The sequence below is a fragment of the Artemia sp. Qi Xiang Cuo genome, chromosome 4, assembly GCF_049724085.1.
Source record: "Artemia sp. Qi Xiang Cuo chromosome 4, ASM4972408v1, whole genome shotgun sequence".
NCBI classification, from domain to species: Eukaryota; Metazoa; Arthropoda; class Branchiopoda; order Anostraca; family Artemiidae; genus Artemia; species Artemia sp. Qi Xiang Cuo.
Window position 1 is genome coordinate 58,824,698 of NC_142797.1, and position 25,330 is coordinate 58,850,027.

Sequence of the window (25,330 nt, forward strand, 5' to 3'; positions counted from 1 at the left end):
AGATTGCCCATGCCATCACCTATGTGTGTGTAATCACTAATTCAAACCAAGAGAAAGCGCATAAAATAATATTATTTTAATTCACTTTTGATTATTGTATGTGTATTTCATAATGAATAAATCTTATCTTAGCTCTTATCTTATTAAACTTTTAACAACTGAATTAGTTGAATGACTAATTTATATCTCAAACTCGAGCGAGTTGAAAAACCCGTTTTTGAACGGGATGATACAAGACACCGTTGTAGAGAAATACAATGTATAGCGTGGTTTTAATTGCGTATACGATATTTAAAGTGTTGTTTTTGGGGTTTTGGGGGGGGGGGGGGGTGGTACCTAGGTTAGGTTCGGTTACGTATTTAGTATATGCTATGCTTTAGCCCACCCCCATCCCTAATGTGCAAAGATATAGCCAAAATTTGTTTCTAAAGTATTGTATAGTCATCCTATTTTATTGTATTTCATTAGCATTAACCAAAGTAGCACTATATAAAAGAGTCCGGTTAATAGAAGAGTACCGAAACAAAATATAGTATAAAAACATAATAAAATCAACATCAATAAAAGGAAACCGCAATTAGCAGTGGGAGAATCAAGAGGCTGGTTAAGCCATATAACGTTCCTCTAACTTAAATTGGTATAAATGGTAAGGTAAAAAAATGTTTTAGTTGTTTATTCAAATTACATTACAGTTCCCCATCTTGAGCAACAAGGAAAATAACTTTTTCACATGGGATACAGTGAGGTGTCTCGTTTTTAGTTTTTGTCACTGATAGTCACGCTGTAGTTTGACTCTTTGTCAAAACTCTACTTTTTAAAGCAATAAAAACTTTAGAGTAAAGAGCGAGGCGTTGAGGGGGGACAGCCCCTTGGATATATGGAATAATTTCTGCTCGTTTTAAGTTTTAATTTCCCTCCTTTCTTTTAGTTTAATTTTTTTTTTTTTTTTAATTTCTGAACGTTTTTCAACTAACGCAGGTTCGAATTTGGCTCACCGTATATGATAGATTAAAACAAAAATTGCATATTAATTTTGGCAGAATTATTCCGTATATGGAGGGTTGCCTGCTCCTCAATATCTTCCTCTTTACGCTAAAGCTGTTAACACTTTTAAAAAAGCATCGTATTCTAATCAAACAGCCCCTGTGTTTCAGTAGACACTCTTAAAAAATTGTGACAAACAGTCAAACTTTAGTGTAAAGAGCAAGGTAATGAAGAGGGGGAAACCCTTCATATATGGAATAATCTCTGCTCATTTCTCAAATAATTCCGGTAAATCTGACTCACCCTCTATGAAATATACCCCTCCCCCTCACGGACAATTCCTCAGTGGAAATTCCATCCAACATAAAGTGCACCCCTACCCGTACAATTCTCTCCGGACAACTCCCTCCTCGCTGAGAATCCCCGCTCCCAGTAAAATTGCTCACGGACAATTCAGCCTGAAAAATTATCTTTAGTATTCTTTCATTTGAATAAGACTTTAATCTCTAATCAGTTTCTCGATGACTACTGAAATGCTTCTGTGGAAGTTATTTCCCGGAAATCAAAACACACAGAAAAAAGCCCCTGGAAAATTCCCCCAGAACATCTCCCCATGGAAAATTTCGCGAAGAGAATGTAAGACAATTAAGAAGAATTTCGTATAGTAATTCTGTTAAATCCCCATTGGGATATTTCCAAAATTTCCAGTGGAATATTCACCACTCCGAAACTTTCCTCCCCAAGGAAGGTTCTCCCTTTAGAAATCCACCCCAAGCATACCACCCACCGCTAAAAACCTGTCTGTATACTTTCCAATAACAAATACTATACGTAAACAATGGGCGAATTTCATAGCTTTCAGGCCTCTCCCCAAGGACTGGGGGGGGGTCATTTTACACCTAAATACATAATTATTTGATCTTTTAACTAAACTGAACAAAATGATTATCTCAAATTTTCATCTGGTAATTTGGGGGGAAACTTGGGCGTGGGAGGGGGTCCAGTTGCTCTCCAATCTTTTTGGTCACTTAAAAAGCGTACTAGAACTTTTAATTTCTGGTCGAATGCACCCGCTCCTGATCTTTTAGGACTATTATTTCGATACAATCATCGCTGATGATCCTTAGGAGCTGAGCAAAGGCAATAAGAGAACGCAGAATTCATTGGGAAAGTAAAACTTCACCACACTTAGATTATTCTGATGATTTAAGCATCCTAGATGAAAATGTTAGCAAAAAGAATTAATTTTAAGAGGTTTTGCGAGTTCAGGGTGAAAGAATAGGCTTGAAAATGAATGTTAAGTAGACTAAGTTGTTAAGACAAGGAATAATTGAAGGTGAGAAAGTGATGTTGGGTAACGATAAAATTAATCAAGTGTACGGCTTCACTTACCTAGGTAGTATTATTAGTAAGGACTTTGGGTTCAGTGAAGATGTTTGAAGTAGAATAGCCAAGGCCCAGGTACTTTTTCATAGTTGAAGAAAGTTTGGAAGAATAGGGAAATATGCCTGGGAACCAAGAGTAGAGGATTGGATGCTACAGGGATACACTGGCCAATTATATTTGTGAAGCGTGAACACTCTGACGGAGATGGAGATGGGTTTGCTAGAAGTTCGTCAGAAAAACAACCTACATATTTTTTTCTTGGTACCTGATTGACTAACCCTTTGTTAAATAGAAAGCTATACAAAAAAATATTGTACCATTTCCTCCTTCTATGGCTATAATGGGAGAAAGGATGAGATGGCTAGGACACCTTCTGTGGATGAACGATGAAAGGTTGCCAAAGATTGTTCTTGTTGGGTAACCGTCGATCACAATGCGAAAAGCAGGCCGTCCATGAATGGTGTGGGAGGATGTCATAAGGAAAGATTTCATGGAAATAAGAGCTTCTGTAGGGCTGTAAAGAGGGAGGCTTTGAGTAGACTGGGATGGAGGAGGAGCGTGCGTAGCTGTGTTGGCCTCAGGTGGCTTGTTACTGCCATGAGTTGTTAGTAGCACTAGTAATGGAGAATTTTGCTGACTCTATGATGCCCTCGAAATTTAATGCACTCATCCTGATCAGAAATTAGATAGTGACCAAGAGTGAGTACTTTTATTCTATCTCTACAAAGGCACTCCTTGTCTGATATGGAGGTCATGGCACTTTTTTTTTTAACTTTTAAAGTATAACTCTTACAATTCAGACAGTGGATTGCCAGTTATTTTTCTCGAGGAATGGTGTCAATTTTCACGCATTCATGATACTCACTCATGTCAAAATGCTCATTAACACAGTATATGGGCAAATCCTTTGACCACTTTTTTTTCCCATTGTTTGTTAGCATAAAGTACACTTTGGGCCTCAGGAACACACTTTTGGAAATAAAATGACTACGATTTCTTGTTTGAAGTATATAAGCTGATTTGGAGCCTGGCGCTACATTAGTTCCGAGTAGATCTCCACATCCCAGTCTGTAAAATTCATCCGAAATCTTATATACATTTCGTCACAAGGAAAGTGATATTTCAGAATTTCTATGAATTTCCATTTTCCATTTCCATTTTTCTATGTATTTCCAGGTGAAATCCATGGCAAGCAGCTTTTCTGTTGATTTAGCTATTATTTTGTATTGAAAACTATCTTTGACCCATAAGCCATTGACGATTCCATCTTTCTGTAGTCAACCTACTGCTGGGAGCATGAATTTTAGTTCATATTTTGAGTTATGAATAAAAAGGAGATAAGGAGTTATTGTTTTATTTTATATTACATGAGTTGAGGACCCACCCCCTGAAATTATATCCTGATGAAACGGGGTTAATAATATGATCGTGACCTTTTACTGCGTCTTTCTCACTTACAAACCTAACATGTTAAACCTGAATTAATAGTTTTGTCATCCTAATATGATGGTGAAACGGGATAGGACGTATAATCTAATCTTGATATACAGTACACTTATTTTCAGGATTAATTTAAGACGTTCTCATCATCCCCTCTTGTTTCAAAAAATATATACAAACTATATGATATTAGCTTAGTCGTTTTGGGCATGGGCATAAGAAATAGCTATTATCTCCTGCTCCATGACTAGTTTTGAATTTGATGGGTCATATACATCCACAAGTTTTGCTTCACAATTCTGGTTTTTTTCACCTACTTGTAAAAGCAGACTTTTAAAAATCTTAAACTATAAAATAGCTTTTTAACCTCAAGGCTCTCTACTGATTGATAACCGTATTGTCTGCAGTGATTTAAATGATTTAAAAAGTTCTATCACTGTGAAAAGCAGATAAACACATGGTTCAGTAGTAACAAACCTATGGTTTCCTCCAAGAGTAAGCATCGACTTACACTTGTCAAACAGTTCGTGGTAACGAACTGTAAGTAAGGAGCGACCCGGCTCAATGGTAACCGAAACTCTAGAAAACGGGTTTTTGATACCAATAGATACATCAAAAGAATCAAATTTTCATGCTGATTTCAAATATATAACTTTCATCAAGTACAGTTCTATCCATCAAAATTTAAGTGCCTGATAAAATTCGGCTGATTTTCGAAAAAAGTAGGGAATAACCCCTAAAAGATATAGAACCTTAATGAAAATCACACGATCGTATTCAGTGTATCAGAGAACCCTACTGTAGAGGTTTCAAGCTCCTATCTACAAAAATGTGGAATTTTGCATTTTTTGCCAGAAGAAAGATCACGGATGCGTGTTTATTTGTTTTTTTGTTTTTTTATTTGTTTTTTTTTTTTTTTTCCCCAGGGGTGATAGTATCGACCCAGTGGTCCTAGAATAACGTGGGAGGGCTCATTCGAATGGAAATTAAAAGTTCTAGTTCTCTTTTTAAGTGACCAAAAAAATGGAGGGCAACTAGGCCCCCTTCCACGCTCATTTTGTTCCCAAAGTCACCCGATCAAAATTTGAGATTGCCATTTTGTTCAGCATGGTCAAAAATATAATAATTATGTCTTTGAGGATGAATTAGTCCCCCGAATTCTCCAGGGGGAGGGCTGAAAGTTATGAACTTTACCCAATGTTAACATATAGTATTGGTTATTGGGAAGTATATAGAAGTTTTCAGGAGTTTTTTTTTCTGGTTTTGAGAGGGGGTCGGGGTTTATTTTAGAGGATCTGTCCATGAAGGAAGTTTTCATGGGGGAAGGGAAATTGCCATGAAGGGGGCGCCGGACTTGCCAGCATTATTTATTGGTTAGTGGGAAGTATACAGACATTTTCAGGAAGGATTTTTTTCTAGAGGGGAGGGGGCTTGAGGAGGTGGTTACTCTGGAGAATCTTTCCGTGGAGGATGTTTCTTTGGGGTAAGGGACATTTCTATGAAGGGGGCGCTGGATTTCCAAGCATTATTTCAAAAACGATCAGAAATTAAATAAAAAAAAACAAGTTTATTCAACTGAAAGTAAGAAGGAACATTAGAACTTAAAACGAGCAGAAATTATAACGTATGTGAGGGGGTTCTCCCCCAAGTCAATACCTATCTGTTTACGCTACAGTTTTTTTTAGTGCTTTCAAAAGAGCTATCTATTCTAATTAAACGGCCTTTGTGATTCAGGGGTTTGTGAATCAAAATTTCTTTTAACTTTTAACGTAAAGAGCGTGGTATTGATTAAGGGGAGAACCCCCTCATATACGTAATAAAATATACGTAATAAAAAAAAACAATAAAAAAACAAGCGATACGGCTCAATAGTAATTGAAACTTTTAAAAACGGAATTTTGATGTCAATAAATGTATCAAAAGAATGTGTTTATAATGCTGATTCTAAATATATAAATTTTATTAAGTTTAGTAGTACTCATCAAAGGCTACGAGCCTGAGAAAATTTACTCGATTTTTTAAAGAGGGGGAAACATTCCCTACAACTGAAAGAATTTTAATGAAAATCACACCGTCAGATTCAGCTTATCAGAAAACCCTATTACATAGGTTTCAAGCTCATATCTGCAAAAATCTGCAACTTTGTATTTTTTGCCAGAAGAAAAATATACGAATATAGAAGTTAGTTACGTAAGTTAATTTGTAAAGACATCCATTTAGCAAAACAAAAGTAAAATTTTTATGCAAATTTTGTTTACTTATTCAATGACGGTTAGCCAAAATAAAAGCTGCATTAACTAAAAAACGATCAGAAATTAAATAAAAAAAAAAGTTTTTTAAACTGATAGTAAGGAGCGACATTAAAACTTAAAACAAACAGAAATTATTCCGTATATGAAAGGGGCTGTCCCCTCCTCAACGCCTCGCTCTTTACGCTAAAGTTTGACTCTGTCTAACAACTTTATTTTTTAAAACAATAAAAAACTTTAGAGTAAAGAGCGAGGCGTTGATGAGGGGACAGCCCCTTTCATATACGGAATAATTTCTGTTCGTTTTAAGTTTTAATGTCGCTCCTTACTTTCAGTTAAAAAAACTTGTTTTTTTTATTTAATTAAGGGAAAAAGTGTCTGTATCAATTTTTATCTTTGTGAGGTTTCTAGATAACCCAAAAGCAAAGTTGTAAGACGTGTATAGCCGGCACCCTAACAGAATACAGCAGAATTTTAAATTTTCTATGAATAGAATCCCTGATCCACTCCCTCTCTCGTTAAAATTTCAGTTGCCTTAAGAGTGTTTTCCCCCCAAAATCTTGCACAGTAATAACACACTCTTACATTGTGTTATCAAAATTGTCTATGGTAATATTAAAATCTTCTTTAGTATTGTCAAAATCTTGCATAGTATTGTGTTGTGAAAATCTACTCTGATACCATAAAAACCTTGCTTGGTATTAAAAGCTTACCTGATGTTACCAAATCTCACCTGGTACTATCCAAATATTGCCTGGTATTATCAGCATCTTGCCAGGTATTATGAAAATTTTGCATGATACTATTCAAATCTCGCCCGGTTTTTAGTTAGAAGAAATAAAACTTGGCGCAGGAAAAGTTTATCACAATTCAGTAAGAAGACAGAATCAACCACGTGAAGAAACAAAAAGTACATGAAAGTTTAGTCTTCAGAAAAAAATACTGGAAAAAAGTGCATTAAAATTCAGATGGATGAAAATAATATTGGGTTAGAAAACTGGTTACAATACAAAAATAGAGGAGAAATATTTTATTAAAATTTAGCTAGCAGAACAAATTCTGTTGTCTTAGAAATTATTCGAGAATTCGCTTTTACACTGGATCAAAATCTAAGCACACATTTGATCCCAATCTTGAAAGAAAGTAATAGGCTGCTAAAACACTGTGTAGTGTAGCAATCAAGTATGGACTGAGCGAAAATCAGGAAAACATCGAGTAGAGTGAGAATTTTTTTTAAGAAAGGATTTAAAGCCAGTAGCAACTTCATGGGAAAGGTTAAAAGGTGATACCTTTTTACCTCTTCTGAATAGTTATAGGCATCATGGGAGTGAACGCAGTTACATGGGTCGTAAATGGCTTGATGTTTCCTAAGGATCCCTAGGCACAGCTCATCTTCCCTGTTCTCAAATAAAAAAATTAAATCTTTTAAAGCAATTTAAATTGTCCCGGAATTGTACCCAATGTTATAAAGTACCACTAATTTTATATTAAAAATTTATGGCAACATACTACTAGAAAACTCTGTCATATATCCCACCAGTCAACCATTCACCTCGTCTTGACGATATAAAGCAATATCCAGTCTAATAAGGCACTGTTCAGGGCGTTTTTCATGTTCCTAAATATATTATATATGTGCTTACTTTTTCAGGATCGGCTACAGTATACCTATGTTCATTGGTTTCTTCATTATGTTTGTCTCGACCATAAGTAAGTCTATTTTTATTGATGCATTATTAAATTCATACATTGTCTAAATTATATTTGGAAGGCTCAAAATTAAATGGAATAAAGTTAGTTTTACGCATATTGAATGGCTTTTCAATACTTGCGTCACTTGGAGATTCAATCCTTTGCCCTTTTACAAAACTAGTTCAACAATCTATGTGGTAGCATCAAACTTTTTTTGACTTATCTTTGATCCCTAAAGGAAGAACTGTTAGTATAAGCAACAGGTCGCTAATGTCAGTCATTACATCTGAAGTAAATTTTCTGTTTTTGTGGAGTCCTTTGATTTGTTTTGCTCTGTAACATACCAACTTTTTACCGCAGCTGAGCAGTCATTAGCACTAAAATCTTTCTGTGCATGAAGAAAAGCACGAGATGTAAAGGATCACTAGTTAATACAAAATTTAATTTGGATTTTGATATAGAAAAAAATAGTGAAAAAACCAGACAAAACCAGAAAAAACTGACTTCGTTCATTCAAGAAATTTGCTGCAGTCGTGGTTACACTTCTACGCCAAATATTATCTACAAAAAAAAACTAATAAACGTTTATCCACCTGGGAGCAAAACAAATCGGATTCCTCATCACAAGAAAACACACCCGAAAAAAAAACAAAAATTCATAGACACACAAGGTTTTCTGCAAGACTTTTTGAAAATTTAGATGACTACATCAATGTTACAACACAAAAGTTGATATAAATAGAAAACATTAATCAAACATATGCACAATTGTGGCTCGTTTAAATAACTAAAAGGCATATAATTCTAACAAAAATATGTTTTGGTGGCAGTATTCAATGCTTTCTTCCACACAGCATTATGTTCATTGTTCATTTTTTAAGTGGCAGCAGAACTTGTTATGAATGGTAGCTACGTTGCCATTTAGAACGAGAAAATGTCACGCACAACATACCATGATTAAAAACAGGTGTACAGAGGTTGACGCCAACAAACTCGAAAGTTTTCCCTTGTGATTTTCTTATTGTCATCGCCGATGCCGGTCGAAGTGGAATTTAATTTCGTTGAGTGTAACCCGAGAAATATGAACTTCTTTTCCTGATTTTTTCAAGTCGTTATATTTACTTTAACAATTTCGTCGCATAATTCAGTAACAATAAGACGGGCTCCATTACACATCCCTTAAATATCTAAGTTACTCATAAGCAATACTCTTCTATTTTTCATTTTTAAATCATGGGGTTACAAATCTGCAGCCTCAATTGAATTATGGAATTCTGAAGTAAATTCAATTTACTCCAGGTGATAAGGTATTTGAGGTGGCATATCCAATGTCCATCCTGACGTTCCAGTTGGAAAAATCAATGGGTAGGTAAAGGGCTCCACGCGATGGTCGGTATTTTTTAAACTGAAAACATTTTTGCTACTTTATTTCACAACCATTTGATTGAACAGAAAGCCATCAGTAAGAACAGCGCATACTTTATTACTTGCAAGAACCGTCTTTAATCCACACCATCTGGCACACTGAAAACGAGCTGCACTTTTTGAGGTTGTTTTCCCAATGAAGCAGCACGTTAATTTACATCATCCTCCACTTTGTGCAACTTTATAGCCTTTGGCATAGTTGTTTGTGGCCCTTACTATTTCTTCCAAGAGATCCATTAGATTACAAGAGATCACATAATTTAAAGGATGTGTAAGACGTCCTTCAACAGCGTCATCAGGGTCTAAAAAGTACATTTGGCCACATGAAGGTGTTTCAAATTAATTTTAGCGGTTTATGATGGATGTGCCACGAAATTGATTTTGTGATAAGTTGTCTAGCAACTTTGAAACTAAAAAAATACGCCTATTGATGGTTCAATCATTGCTTACTTTAAATGAAGCTAAGACTAAACATGAGTTTAAATTTTAGATTCGTTTGTGAAATTCTTCAGAGAGCAAATGACGTCCTAAAGAAAGGAAAACCAATTCATTTGGAAAATGTGGAGGTGGCAATACAACTAGACTATGCAAGTAGCAATCTCCAAGTGAATCACCTTCATTTGCTCTTCTTTCCTCAGGAATTGGAAGGTTCCACAGTGAATACATACAACGTTAAAGGGTCCCAATGACTTGTAATTTAAAATTGCATAATTTGCAGCATTTTTGTAGGTCTCTACTGATTTCTGTACCCCAGCCTGTTGGCGTCGAATATTGAGACGGCGTTGTTTTTCTAACCACATATTTCTTTCTTCTTCCCTTTTTGCTTTTGATTCGTTCTGATCTTCACTATCCCTTGTCTTCTAACCACACATCTTGAATAGTTGAAATTCTTGTTGACGCTGTCTTCTAACAGTATAGTTTTTTGTTCTTGATTTTGAATTTTAGTTACTTCAGAAATGTTACCATTTCCTTTGCTTTAGCTGCTAAGATTGGCCTTGTTTCATTAGATGGTCCAGGTTGTTCATTTTCACCCATTGTGAAGCTGAGTTTTTCGGGTCGTTCTCTTTGTCTTATGACTTTTGACGACTCAGGTGGTGAACAAAAATTTCTTCTTGTTCCAAACAATCATCATTTATATCAATTGTAAATTTTGTTTTTTGGGTCTTCATCTTAGCATTTATTTACGCTTATAGAACTGCTTAGAAAGCTTTTGAATAATAGACTGATAGATTTTCCTATGCATAGCTAGTTCTATACTATGATTGAAGTCATTAAAATAGATATTATGATGTAGATGTCAAATATCGCTGTAACATCCATGGAGCCATTTATATTAGTGCCTGATGTCATTACAAGACTGATGAAAAATGTGACGTCATTCAAAAGGAAAGTAAGTTTCCAAAATTTAGGCTCTAAATGAATTTCATCTAACTCGTGACTTATCTAGATCGTTTTTTCAGGCTAGAAAATTTCAGGACGCCAATTAAAAAAAAAAAAAATACGACGCCATTTTTGCGAAAAAAATTATGCATACATACATACACAGTTATTGCTCGTTTTAAGAGAGTAGATACGTTAATTCCGCTTACTTTTCATGGACGAGTTTCCCGTGAAGGGAGTGAGTCTCTCGTGGAGGGGGAGCCGGATTTACCGGTATTATTTGAAAAACGATCAGAAATTAAATAAAGAACAAGTTTTTTTTTTCAATTGAAAGTAAGGTGCATCACCAAAACTTAAAATTAACATAAATTTTTCCGTATATGAGGAGGGTTACCCCCCCTGCCATGGTACCTTGCTCTTTACGCTGAAGTTTTACTGTTTGTTCAATTCTATAAGGACGACTCCTGAAACACAAGGACCGTTTAATTAGAATAAGAAGTTTTTTTAATAGTGCTAAAAAAACTTAAGCGTGAAGAAAAAAATATCGTGCAGGGGGGCAACCCCCTCATGTACGGAATAATTTATGTTTCTTCTGAGTTTTAATGTTGCTCCTTACCTTCATTGGAAAAACTTGTCTTTTATTTAATTTAAAAAGAGTTACACGCTGTTGATGACATCCTCTTGAGGTATCCTCTGAGAGACACGGTTATTTATCACTCTCATAAGTAATACACTTACTAAAAGGAAAAATAGACATCTCGTCAAAATTAAACTGCTTTATATACAGAACTCTGAAAAAAATCATTATACTTCCTTTTCTTAACATTCAGAAAATTAGAACCGAATTAAAAAGGAACTGACTAAAAAATATTCTTTTTTTATTACTTTCTAAAGCAGTTTCAGTGTTGTAAGTAGCTCTTATGCAAATGAAAAGGACCCCAGTCACTCGTGAAAAAAGAGGTATATCAAATAGCTTGTAACTGCAGAAGTAGCTTTGATAATGAGGAGCGTCAGAACTTAAGAAGAGCCTTTGCAGTAGGAGAAGGAGGGTATAGTAAAGGCAACACAATTAATTAACTAGAGAAATTAATTAACTAAGGATATTTCAGGCAGGCCTATTGGAGAAATTTCACCCTACTAAAAGTTTCACCCCCCCCCCCCCTCTCCCAAAAAAAAGTTTATAATGGTGCACTTTATAGCTGTTGCTTAGTTTACCGTAGAGATTATTTTCATTTTACTCTGAAAAACCCTTTTTTGTACAGAAGTTATGACTCTTTTGATTCAGCTCAAAGTAGTCATACTATTGAATGGAACCACCTACTTAGCAATAACCTAGAAATTAGCGACATTGTCAGCAAAATTATCATTAAGTTGATAGTACCAAATTTTGCTGAAAACGATAGGCAATCAAAAACCAAGACGATATAAGATTATTTGAAGCTTCCATTTCCAAACACTACCAAATTAGCAACCATAAAAGCTAATTTTTTTTTCTATTTAGTGAATATCTTTTAAGGATCTTTCAGCTGTTATAAGAATTTCTTTCCAATATTTCCTGCCTGTTGCATCTGAAATGAAAGTCTTCTAAGAAGCTTACGAATTTCGACTTTCCATTGATGATAAAAGCAATATTGAACAAAAGAAGGCCAAAATATTGGAACAAAAGCAACCTAATGAACCGTTCGTCCTAAAAGGATAAATGATAAAGGGAGTAAATCATCTAATAGCCCCTTAATATAACTGTGAAGGCTGTACCAGAATACTATATCCTTTCAAATGTTGTTAGAATGGATAAATCATAATAATAAGCGTAAAATCTACAGTCAAAAGTGTAACAGCAGAAAGCCCTGAAAATATACCCCACCACACGGGTTTAACACTTTAAATATATTTTCCTTTCCGTGATTATAGCAAACAATATTATGGTTACCACCTGTTGTTTCACTTGTTTATGTGATGTTATCACAATTTGACGTTCTTAGTGTTTATTCTTCTTTTAAGCACGTTTACCTTACTTTTTTTTTCTCTTTCCACTCAAAAACTAGTACATATTTTGATTCCATACCTTGTAGCCTACGTCGTACATAAGGATAAATAATGTATCACAAATTTCTAGCTGAGCTAGGATTTTTATAGTTCTGCCACTCACAAAATAAATTCCCCTACAAGAAAGCGTTTATTATCTAGGTTTTGTTTTTGTTTTTGTTTTTGCAAAGAAAAGTTCAGTTTGGTTTGGCTTCTAAATTGTAATCTTTGGTCACTTCTTTTCTAAGCTCAAAGCTTATACTCGTCTTTTTAGTGAAGTTTTCTTAAGCTTAAACTAATATTATCATAAATTAGTTGGTAGAGATCCCGTAATGTCTGTATGTCAAGAACTCACAGGATAAAAGGAACTTTCTAGGTCTGTTGGAATTATAATCCAAACTTTTTTTAGATAACTTATAATTGCATATTTGGAAACTTAATCTAGAGTTGTCTTTTTACTAACAAATAGAATAAGCATAAGCTCCAAATCATGACAAAGTTGTGACCAGATCCTTCTTTTATTTTAGTTTTCGCTTTTGGAAGAGATTATAGCATCCTCTTCATTGCCAGAGCTCTTCAGGGAATTGGGTCTTCATGCTCCAGTGTATCAGGTAGGCTTGTATTACCTTAAAACAGTAAATTGTGTCAATGAAATAAAGAGCTAGGTCAACATATAGAACAAGCAGGGATTGCTATTAATGAAGAGATTTAATTTAAAACTAATGGAAATTACAATGACCAGAAAAGTCAAAATAAAATAACAAAAAATTATAAAAATCGCTGTGGTTTTGCCACATCTCAACCTCCTCCCCCCCCCCTTAAAAAAATAGGGTATAGTGGCATTTGTGCATCTTATTATAGATTTGGTATTTATTTTGCACTACTTGAACGCGTATTTTAAGTATAATTAAGCAAAAACAAATTTTTTCAACTGAAAGTAAGGAGCAAAATTAAAACTTGAAACAAACGCGAAATATTCTATACAGGAGGGGTGCTACCTCCTCGTCAACCCTTGCTCTTTACGCTGAAGTTTCACTTTTTGTCACAATTCTTTAAGGAAAACTGCTCAAACACAAGGGCCGGCGAATATGAATTACCAGTATTTTTAAAGAGCTTTAAGACCTTGGCATAAAGAGCAAGGGTTGAAGAAGGGGTATCCTCCTTCATATACGGAATAGTTCATGTTCATTCTAATGTTGCTCTATACTATTAGTTAAAAGCAACTTTTTTTATTTTTTTTCAGATCGTTTTTCAAATAATGCCAGAAAATCCACCACCCTGTCATGAATCACCTATGTAAATTATACTTTTAGCTAAATCCTTTTTCATGTCAAGTCTTTCTCTGTGTGTGATTGCGTAAGTGGGTGTTTAGATGGCTGAGCCGCTAAACTTAGATTGCCATGAACTTCTATTTTATTCATTTTCGTTATGTATGATTTGTCTGTTTAAGAATAAACAAGAGATTTTTCGTATTTGGATAGTTTATTAGAATAGGGAGAAATTAGTCGGCAACAAATTGGTGCCAGAAGTGGGATACTGAAACACGTTTCACTTGTGACGAGGTAAATTTTTATGCCAGATTGAATTTCGCCGTGTGAAAAAGTTAAGGAAATGAAAAATCAGTTTTTTTTTTTTTTTACGGTGTTATTTTAAACAATTAAAGTGAATTTTTATGAGAATTGAATTAATTAAAAGAATAGTTACGTAAAAGATAGTAAATCAAATTGGACTTTTTAGATAAAGATACCTTGTTGGTTATTTGATTTATATTGCCGTATGACTAATTTTTTATATTGGTCAGAAATTCCAATAAATAGTAAATTAAAGTAGTAAACGCAACTTAGTTTTGAAAGAATATTCCGTGTGTTCTAAGGCAGCTTATCGGTGGTGCAGCGGTAAAGATGAATCTGTGTGGACCGGTTAAACTTAGTGCCTTTATCCTGTGTTCTATAATAAAGTGGGTAAGCGCTAGTCTTGTTAGAGCGGCAGAGGTTTCAAGTCCCGGCTCTGCATGATACCATTCAGTGTAGTTAGGGCTCCGATTTACTCCAAATTTTGCCGTAATTTTATATTACTGTCGCATTCGTTCTATACCAAATTTTGCAGTAATTGTATATTACTCTCGTATTGCTTGACAGCTGGATGCCAAGGTGACAGGAGCTTGCAAGTGATAACAACACTTACCAAACACCCCACAAGTCACTGGAAACCCAAATTTGTCGACGGAGCCACCGAATCAGTGCTCAAAGTGCTCAAGAGGCTTCAAAAAGCTATTATCGACTGACTGTTCAGCCCGAGACTAGTACGTCTTCCAATCGTTCCGTTGCTTTAAATCTTAGTGGCTACGACGCCAGGTGGGAGACATCTGCCTTGGTAGAATTGGAGTTGAAGGCTAGCATACGTTTACCACTAGAAGCAAAGACAGGAAGTTCAGAGGAAGAAGGAGAAAAGGAGTCAACCCGATCCCAGGATAATTCAGGTGACACTGTCGTTGGCATAGATCAACGCGTCACTATGGACCAAGAGACATTTGTAGCCCTGCTAAAAGAGACCGTCAGGTTGAGCATGAAAGCGATGACTGTCCGTTTTGCTGCCTTTGCCACGCATTTTAGTCCCGCCTTTCACGCAGCCCGAGCTCCAATTCATAACACAACCGCAACAGCAGAGATGTCGCTTATTTCAATAGGAAAGCTCAGCAATGATGAGGACATTGATACATACCTCAACACTTTCGAGTGTGTGGCTATCCAAAACCAATGGGACAAAGTCGACATGGGCAATGAGGCTGCGTGGTTTGCTGTCAGGAAAAGCCGCCGAAGCTAGTTCGATGCTTCCACCAAATTAGCGATCAAATTACCGAATTAGCGACTATGATGAGGTCAAACAGGCAGTTCTTCGTAGTTTTAGTGTCAGATCAGAAGCCTACCGACTTCGTTTCCGCTCCCAACAGAAGGAGGCAGATCAGTCTTTCATCGACTATGGGAGAAGCCTGGAGCGACTATCTATCAAATGCTTTGAGTTCCAGAATTACAAAACAGAAACAGATCCTGAGATTTTCGGACCGAAAATAGATGATATTCTTCGACTGATTGAGGTTGAAGTATTTATGGGTACTATGAAAATGACCAACTACACATACGTCTCAAAGAACTCGACCAGCCGCCTTTGGAGGAAGTATGCAGATTAGCAGATTCGTTCTTTCTCGCCAGAAGAGACGAAAAACTAGATTCGAACAATTTGCCACGGAAACAAGACAAATCTCGAGAAACTCAAAATCACGAAGAGAGGCCTAAGACAGAAGAAAGACCCACAAAATTCAGCCACTTGCAGCTCCCCGTCACAGAAGAATTATCAAAGCTGTTATAACTGGGGGAAGAAAGAACATAGGGCTAAGGACGGCCGACAGCCAAAGAAACGAACTCTTCTAGCTCGAAATCTTAGCCAATTGTAGGATGCAAGGGAACGTTTCTATTTAGAAGGCGAAATTGAAGAGCAACCAGCAACTTTCCTGGTCAACAATGGTGCCACCCTATGTATCATGCATAAGAAGTATATGCCGGACGATAGCTTTCCTTCAAATAAGACTGAAGTTTGCTGCGTTCATGGAGACTGCAAATCGTATCCTAGTAAAGACGTTCACATCCAGATAGGAAGGAGAAGGGAAGGTTTCAGTGTCTGCATACCCGTTGATCGGCATCCGTGATCGGCTCGCCTCCAGAAACATCAACCTGAATGAAGCGACAACCCTCGCCCTGAACCGACCACTCTGGAGAAGACTGACGGCGCTGACGACTGATTCCCTCTACGCTGGTGACGCTGCCGAGCAAGAGCTTTAAGTAAGTAAGTACCCGTTGCTGTCTCAATCGAATTACCTGTGGACGTGATCCTAGGGACATCATTTCCTCTTTTCAATGAGCTTTGCAGTCAGCACTTTGGAAAGAAATTGCCTAATATCAAAGTTCTTTTCGGCACAAGGAAAAAGGATTACTCGCCTGAAAAGCTTAAACAGGATGAATCCGTACCAAAGATGATTGACTCGCCTCCAATGCCGAGCATTCCTGATTCACCTTCTCCAAAGGATGGGGGAGTGGATCTTCCAGAAGAGGATATTTGAACAATATATGTGGATCCTGGAAACACTTGGAGGCCTAACAGACGAAAAAGGAGTCAAAAAGAGGAACGCATAGAACTTGATTTGTAAAAGCCTCTTTCGTAGGGTACAACTCAGGAGATAATACCGGATTAGCTGACTGGGGATGAACTCAAACGACTACAGGAGGCTAACAAAATCTCGGTAAGTTGTTTCAAGCAAGCCCCGGTACGTGAAAGCTATGATATCCTTGATGGTGTGCTGTATAGGAAGAAGACTTCGTCAGAGATCGAGGAGGTATTGCAACTTGTTGTGCCTAAGTCTTGCAGATTCTTCGTCATGTAGTTGGCCCAAGACTCGCCGTTAAGTGGACATACTGGTAACCAGCGGACTTGTGATCAGATTTTGAATCGTTCCTCTGGCCAGGAGTAAGATGAGATGTCCAAAAATATATTTAACCGTCTAAGCCGTGTCAGCTCACCGCTAGGCTGAAAGCGAAGGATAAGGTACCCCTGATTTCCTTACCATAGTGGAAGAGCCCTTCTACCGCGTGGCTATGGAAATTGTTGGGCCATTAACATCATCACGTAATGGTCATCGGTTTCTGCTTGTAATTTTGGATCATGCCAAAAGATATCTGGAAGCCTTACTTCTACGGACGACCAATGCAAGAAAGATTGCGGAGGTCCTCGAACAATTCTTTTGCCAAGCTGGAGTCCCTTTTGAGATTTTGACAAACCAAGGAACAAACTTTCTGTTCAGAAGTTTAAGGGAAGTTTATAAAATGCTTGTTATAAAGGCAACAAAGACTTCTCCATATCATCCTCAAACTGATGGGCTGGTGGAAAGATTCAATGGAACCTTAATCCACTTGCTTAAGAAATATGTTATGGACAATACAAAGGAATGGCCTGTACATCCTCTACATTTTGTTCCGTATCGCAAACAGTTCACTTCACTTATTTTCAGCCCCTTCGAACTCCTGTATGGTAGGCGACTAAGAGGACCACTGGACAAAACTCTAAGACAAAACCGACCAACTGCTGAACTGTTGCAAGTACGCTCGTGCATTGAAAAACTGATGAAGGCAGCTCAACAAAACTGGACAAAAGCAGCGAGCCAACAAAAGAAGCGATTCGACCGTCGTGCAAAGCCTCGAGAACTTCAGGAGGGAGATGAAGTTTTAGTGCTTCTGCCTGCAGGTGGGCACAAGTTGGAAATGCGGTGACAAGGCCTTTTTAAAGTCATGCAGAAAATTGGCATCTCAATTATGAAATTTGAGATGCCAGAAGCGAGGAAGAAATACAGAATACTTCACATCAACCTTCTGTGGCGATTCGAGAGGAGACTGCCAGAATTTTCGATGACAGCCTTTGACAGTAGTCTGAACGTATGCGAACATATGAACGGTGGCGACAGCGAAGTTTTTTCTGGTCTGTGTGAATAAGAAACTCACATGGGCGAAAAGAGGAAGGAAGAGCTGTTAAGTCTATTTCTGGATTTCCAAGAAACTTTCTCAGGGACACCGAGAAGAACTAGGATCGTGAAACATCGGATTAATACCGGTGAGTCACGACCTTTGAGGCAGAGGCTACATCGCATGCCGCAAAGCCAACAGGTCACCGTTAAACAGGAAGTCAATCGCATGCTCGGCTTGGGCATCATCGAACCCTCTTCTCGTCCATGGTGCTCTCCAGTCGTCATAGTCGAAAAATCGGACGGATCGCTATGTTTCTGTCTTGACAATCATGGGCTTAACAATATATCTCGTTTTGATGGGTATCCTTTACTTCATATAGACGAGCTCCTGGAGACGGTTGGCAGCAATAAAAATTTAGTGTTCTAGCCTGAGTTAGAGGGTACTGGTAGATCGAAATTGAGAAAGGTAGCCGGGAAAAGACGACATTCCAGACGTCTTCCGGACTCTATCAGTTTCTGGTCATGCCATTCGACTTACATGGTGCTCTCGCGACCTTTCAGCGTCTTACAGATAAGGTTTTAGAGCCCTGTAAGGCATTCATTCGTTCCTATTTATATGATATTGTCATCTTTATTGACTCTAGGGAGGAGCACCTGGCACATGTTAAAAGAACGCTAGAGAGCATACAAGAAGCAGGTTTGAGTATCCACCCTAGAAAGATTAGAATGGCTCAGAATGAGGTTTGTTACCTATGTCACCGCATTGGAAATGGGGAAATTGTCCCATTGGAAAGTAAGGTCAAGGCCGTTTAGGATTTTCCGTTTAAGGAAACTGGCCCCAGCTGAAAAACGTTATTCGACTGTTGGAAAAGAAGCTCTTGCTCTCAAATGGTGAATTGAAAGCTTCGAGTACTAAATGAAGGGACGCCATTTGTTCGTAGAAACAGACAACAGCCCTCTTAGGTGGCTTAATATTGCTCGAGGTTACGACGCTCATTTGACTCGCTGGTCATTAACTCTGCAAGGATTCAAGTTTACCATTAATAGCCAACCGAGATCGGTGAACGCAAATGCTGATGGTCTTTCAAGGCTATTCTAAGTAATACTGTGTTGATGGTTGTTAAGAATGTCTCTGCCACCCTCTTGTGGAAGGGAGGGGTATCATCAATCTCCTATGTAAATTTTACTTTTAGCTAAATCCTTTTTCATGTCAAGTCTGTCTGTGTGCGATTGCTTAAGCGAGTGTCAAGATGGCTGAACTCGGACAGTAATGAACCTTTATTCAATTCATTTTGTTAGTTGTAATTTGTCTGCTTAAGAATAAAGAAGGAATTTTTTGTATTTGGATAGTTTATTAGAATAGGGAGAAATTAGTTGACAACACCCCCTTCCAAGGAAAATCCCCCCACAAAAAATTCCTTTATAGAAGGCTCCTCTCGTGTAAAATCCCAACCCCAGAAAATTTACTGCGGATAATTCCGCGAGGAAAATTCTCCTTAACCTTCTTTCACTTGAAAAAAGACGTATTCTTTATTTAATTTATGATTGTTCTTCAAATCATGCCGGAAATCTTCCCTCTGTGGAAAATTTTCGCCGGAAATCCTCCCCTCAATGGAAAGTTTTTACCACGGGAAATTCCCCCAAGAAGAGTTTCTCCCGCGGAAAATTTGTCCCTCATGAAACAATCTCCAAGAAAATTCCAGCCCTGTTGAAAATTTCCAACATCTCCACATGTAAAATTGTGTTTTACATTAGGAATTCTGACAAAGTTCCCCGTGTAAAACTTCCCCTGGATAGTTCACCCCCGAATACTTTCCTCCCCACGGAAAATTCACCCTGTGGAAAATCTCTACCCTGCAGAATCCCCCCGACAATGTATGTATGTATTCCATTAGCAAATACTATATGTAAACAATTGGCAAATTTGTCAACTATGATGAAAAAAATGGATATTTCAAATTTTTGGTTAGATGACTTTAATGTAGCCCTCCACTCTTTTTGGTCACTTGAAAAGGACACAAGAACTTTGAATTTCCGTTAAAATGAGCCCTCTAATTTTGTTCGAATAGGACCATTGGTTCAATGCAATCACCCTTAGGGAAAACAAGAAAACAAACAAAAATAAATATATAAATAAACACGCATCGATGACCTTTCTTCTGGCAAAAAAAAAATACAAAATACCACATGTTTTCAGTTTATAGCTTGAAACCTCTGCCCTATGGTTCTATGATACGCTGAATCTGATTGTGTGATTTTGATTAAGGTTCCTTGACTTTTTGAGGGCGTAACCACCTTTTTCAGACGCAAATTTTCTCAGGTTCGTATCTTTTGAAGGGTAATATTAAACTTAAGGAATTTTTGTAATAAAAATAAAAATCCAATTCAATTCATGTATCTGTTGTTATCAAACCTCCATCATTTAGGATTTCAGTTACTATTGAGTCGCGTCGCTCCTTACTTACAAGTTTGTTACCACAGACTGTCTGACAAAGAAGAAATAGGTTATAACTGCGAAAGTAATTGCAGGTATTTAATACCGTTGTTAACTGTCCTTCAACAGTCCCAGAAAAAAGCCAAGAAGAAGTAATAACCGACAAATTGGGAAAATAAAAATTAATGACATAGAAATGAATGCAAGTAACCAAGAGAACGTATCGTTACTTAAAATTACAAATTTAGATTAATAGACTCAACTCAAAGTTTTTCGCTTTCCAAGAGCTAGCTCATCTATGAATACCTCAATTGTAAAAAATGAATACCTCAATTTACAACCTCAATTGTAAAAAATGAATACCTCAATTTACAACCTCAACTGTAAGTAATGATATCCTCAATTTACAACCTCAGTTGTAAAGAATGAATACCTGAATTTACAACCTCAATTGTAAAAAATGAATACCTCAATTTACAACCTAAATTGTAATAAATGAATACCTTAATTTACAACCTCAATTGTAAAAAATGAATACCTCAATTTACAGCCTCAATTGTAAAAAATGAATACCTCAATTTACAACCTCAATTGTAAAAATGAATACCTCAATATACAACCTCAATGTAAAAAATGAATACCTCAATTTACAACCTCCATTGTGAAAGATTGATACCTCCATTTACAAGCTCAATTGTAAAAAAGGAATACCTCAATTTATAACCTCAATTGTAAAAAATGAATACCTCAATTTACAACCTCAATTGTAGAAAATGAATATTTCAATTTACAACCTCAATTGTAAAAACTGGAATACCTCAATTTACAACATCAACTGTAAAAAAATGAATAGCTCAATTTACAACCTGAATTGTAAAAAATGAATAACTCAATTTACAACATCAATTGTAGAAAATAAATATTACAATTTACAACCTCAATTGTAAAAACTGGAATACCTCAATTTATAACCTCAATTGTAAAAAATGAATACCTCAATTTACAACCTCAATTGTAGAAAATGAATATTTCAATTTACAACCTCAATTGTAAAAACTGGAATACCTCAATTTACAACATCAACTGTAAAAAAATGAATAGCTCAATTTACAACCTGAATTGTAAAAAATGAATACCTCAATTTACAACATCAATTGTAGAAAATAAATATTACAATTTACAACCTCAATTGTAAAAACTGGAATACCTCAATTTATAACCTCAATTGTAAAAAATGAATACCTCAATTTACAACCTCAATTGTAGAAAATGAATATTTCATTTACAACCTCAATTGTAAAAACAAGAATACCTCAATTTACAACATCAACTGTAAAAAATGAATAGCTCAATTTACAACCTGAATTGTAAAAAATGAATACCTCAATTTACAACCTCAATTATAAAAAATGAATACCTTAATTCACAACCTCAATTGTAAAAAATGAGTACCTCAATTTACAGCCTCAATTGTAAAAAATGAATACTTCGATTCACAACCTCAATTATAAAATTGAATAATTACACCAGGAAAACAGATTACACTACAAGATACAGTATACTTAGCTTTGCTTAACGCCTTTTTATTTATTACAGCAGAGTTTCTTTCATCTGTAAGATATTATCCTAAAAAAAAGTGTTTCCTTGTTTAGTCAGTACATGGGGTGGCACTGTTATGCATATGCTGGTGCCTAGCCTCTCAGCCTAGTAAATTACTCGTGTGACTTATTTGGCTTCTTAGCTTTTGTTTTCAACTCGAAAGTGAAAAATTTTGGAAAACTGTGCATATTTGTGCAAAGAAAGGGCAAAAAATTGCCAAGACTGTCACATAAGGGAAAATATTTTTTTTTTCGAAATTCTAACCCCCTTAGTATAAGTATTTGTGCACAATTTTCTTATCAAACATAAAAGAAATATTTATTCTTTTGTTGTTTGTTTTTAAGGTGATTTTGATTTCTTCCATTATTTCTTAATTTATTCTTGTATTTTTAAATGCACACATTTTTGCTAACCAGAACCAAATTTTGTATGATCCAAATAGAACCAAATAGTCTACATACTTATAGACTATTCGTCCCTACAGATGATCGCATCGTCTAAGCGCTTCTTTGAGCTTGAAGATTGTGTTTGTTTTCTCGTCGAGTGCCGCAGGTTATAACACCTTATAAAAGGCAAATGCCGAACACTTTTTCCTACTTACAAAAGAAGTCTCATAGAAAAAGTACTTGGGAGTGATTGCCTCTAGCAATATTGAAGGGAATGAGTCATGTTCTTTCAAGAGCTTTGATTCTAAGAAAAAGAAACTGTAGAAAAGGTTATTTTCTATTCTAATAGAACTTGCATTGGAGCTTTAACAGTAGTAAACATAAATTAAATTTGCAGGGTTTATGCAGTTATTTTATTTATGAGTTTGTAAGAAATAATTATTGAATGTGCTCAGGTACGTACGCAGGGGGGGGGCAGCCTAGGAGTCAACCCAAAAATCCTATTTTTCTCAGTTTCTGTGGACTTCTTACTCAAATTATCAATTTATTTATTTTTTAGTCCCTCTCCCTTGAAAAAACATTGTTTCCAGTATGTGATGCGTAGATGTGATTAAACCGAAATTACTTACCCGGTAAAGGCTTTGAGTTAAAAAAAATTAGACATTTTAAACAGCAAAAAAAATTTCAGTTGCCTATAGTCTGCTCACCACAGAGATTATGAACAGTGGAATACAAAAGCAGGACATTGTATTTGCGATAAATACATGTAGTAGTTTTGAGGGCAGCACACATGATTGGTAAAAAACACTTAGGTGGTGAAATTATTAGGGTAAACGAAAAAAAGTTGTCTACTTTCATATCACTATAAACTTTGATTACACAAAATGAAGAAACAGTATATAAAGTCCTAACCTTCTTAGCAACATTTTGAAGGTTTAAGTGTTGCGGTGTAATCCTAAGTCCTAAGTGTTGCGGTCTCATAGTCCTAAAGCTATTAGTAAATTATAGGCTACGGACTATTTTCACGATTTATTTTATATTTATTTCTTTCTCTTGTCTTCCCTGTTTTCCTGTCCATGGAGCCTTCCGGGGAGAGGAAGGGGATTTGCTTTTTGTGTATTTTGTGTAAATTAATTGTTCAATAAATGAACTCTGAACACATTGAATTGATAATAAATATAGAAAATGAGAGAAAATCCAGATAATAATAAATAATAACTATTCAGTTATACTTTCAAGGTTCTCCTATGAAATAATTGAAATTCATGCTTACTATGGCATAAGTCCACGTTTATTGGAATGGAGTTTTAAATTTTTGTACCAGTAGGCTTTGCAGAAAAAAATGGAGATACTGTTGCAGAAACTAATTTTAATGAAATACGAGCCCTTAAAGACTTTTTTTTCAGAATCAAGACCATGAAGTGTGGCTAGATTGGTCGCCTCTGGCTCAGTGACAATAATTCACCCAAATATTGCGGGGGAGCCAATTGTATTTTTTAAATTCTAGAGGAAAGTTTAAGTTTTTTCGGTTTTTCAATGAAATTAGAACAACCAGATTTCTCAGTGAAAACACTAAGGATTGGGTGCTGCCCCCACCCCCACAAAAAAAAACCATCCCCCTTTATATAAAGAAAATACTAAAAAAAAAGTATTTTTCAAAATCCATGGGGAGGGGAGATATGGGGTTTTTTCCTTGCCGAATTCAGATATTCGGCTTCGTATACAATGAGAAAATCCTATAGTACAACAGGTAAAGTAGAGTTAGAGAAAAAAAAACACTTCCTTAATTGAACAAACTGATCATATGGTTCCAACGTTTCAGAACTCTTAGAAAGGACGGGAGATAATCAACTAATCACTGACAACTATCAAACCATTACTATCGACTGACTCAGTAAAGAAATGGGCCTTCTTTTATGCTATTTAATAGTGCTGATAAATTCGTCATTTTAAATTAAAAGTGGCGTCTCGAAACCATTTCATCTCAAACATCAGTAATGATGCAAATAATCCAGTTTCAAATAAAAGTAATGTGTAAATCTTTTGAATTCACAGAACTTAATCAAACTGAAAATTCTACAGCTTTTAAACTTCAAACAAAAGAAGTTTAAATTTCAATATGCTTAAGGTACAAATTGTTATTCGCAACTTCCATTCTTTTTTTAAACGCAGTTTTTTCTTTTAAATTTCTTCTTCGACTATATCATGGGACTTAAATCGCGAAGTCTTTTTTCATTGATTTATTTTTATTTCACCTTCTAATAGATTTTTAAAGATAGTCATATTTAACAACAAAAAGTATTGAAATGGCTGGCCCCCATCCCTCCATTGCGCTTCCTGGCTGAAGGGCTATAAAACGGAGACCAGCACCGCCTGTGTGGACTGAAAAGTCCAATGCTGTACTCTGTACTTTTATTTTACCTAATTATATATCTGGTCCGGCTTTCTACTTCCAGACAAACATGATTAAAGTACCAACATCTTAAATATAGCTAAAATCACATTTTATTAGATAACACGAGTAACTCTTATAATAAGATTAAAATTGGGAACCTTCAGAACTTCCAGAATACTTGGTTTGATGATTATCTGAAATTAATCAACGCAGAGCCAAGTACGCAAAATATCTCACATTCTCAGAAGCACACGTTGCCTAAGAGAATCCCTTTTAAATAATAAGGGATTAGTAAACAGATCTGGATCTCCCCATGTTCGACCAAATTACTTTTATGGAAGGGTGAACCTTAGCTTTTTTTCGGAACTAATTATCTATACTAGTTATTTTAAATAATCAATAAGTTTTAGATATCGGAAACAGAGG

The 25,330-nt window shown here is 36.0% G+C and overlaps 1 protein-coding gene across 1 annotated transcript in view; it reads left to right on the plus strand.

Annotated features, from left to right (window-relative positions):
* Vmat (Vesicular monoamine transporter) overlaps positions 1 to 25,330 on the plus strand; it is a 118,799-nt gene that overhangs the window by 72,065 nt on the left and 21,404 nt on the right. The window contains exons 4-5 of the mRNA XM_089087601.1: positions 7,711 to 7,769; positions 13,109 to 13,192. Of these exons, the coding sequence (XP_088943727.1) occupies positions 7,711 to 7,769; positions 13,109 to 13,192 (143 nt within the window). The remainder of the gene's footprint in view (positions 1 to 7,710; positions 7,770 to 13,108; positions 13,193 to 25,330) is intronic.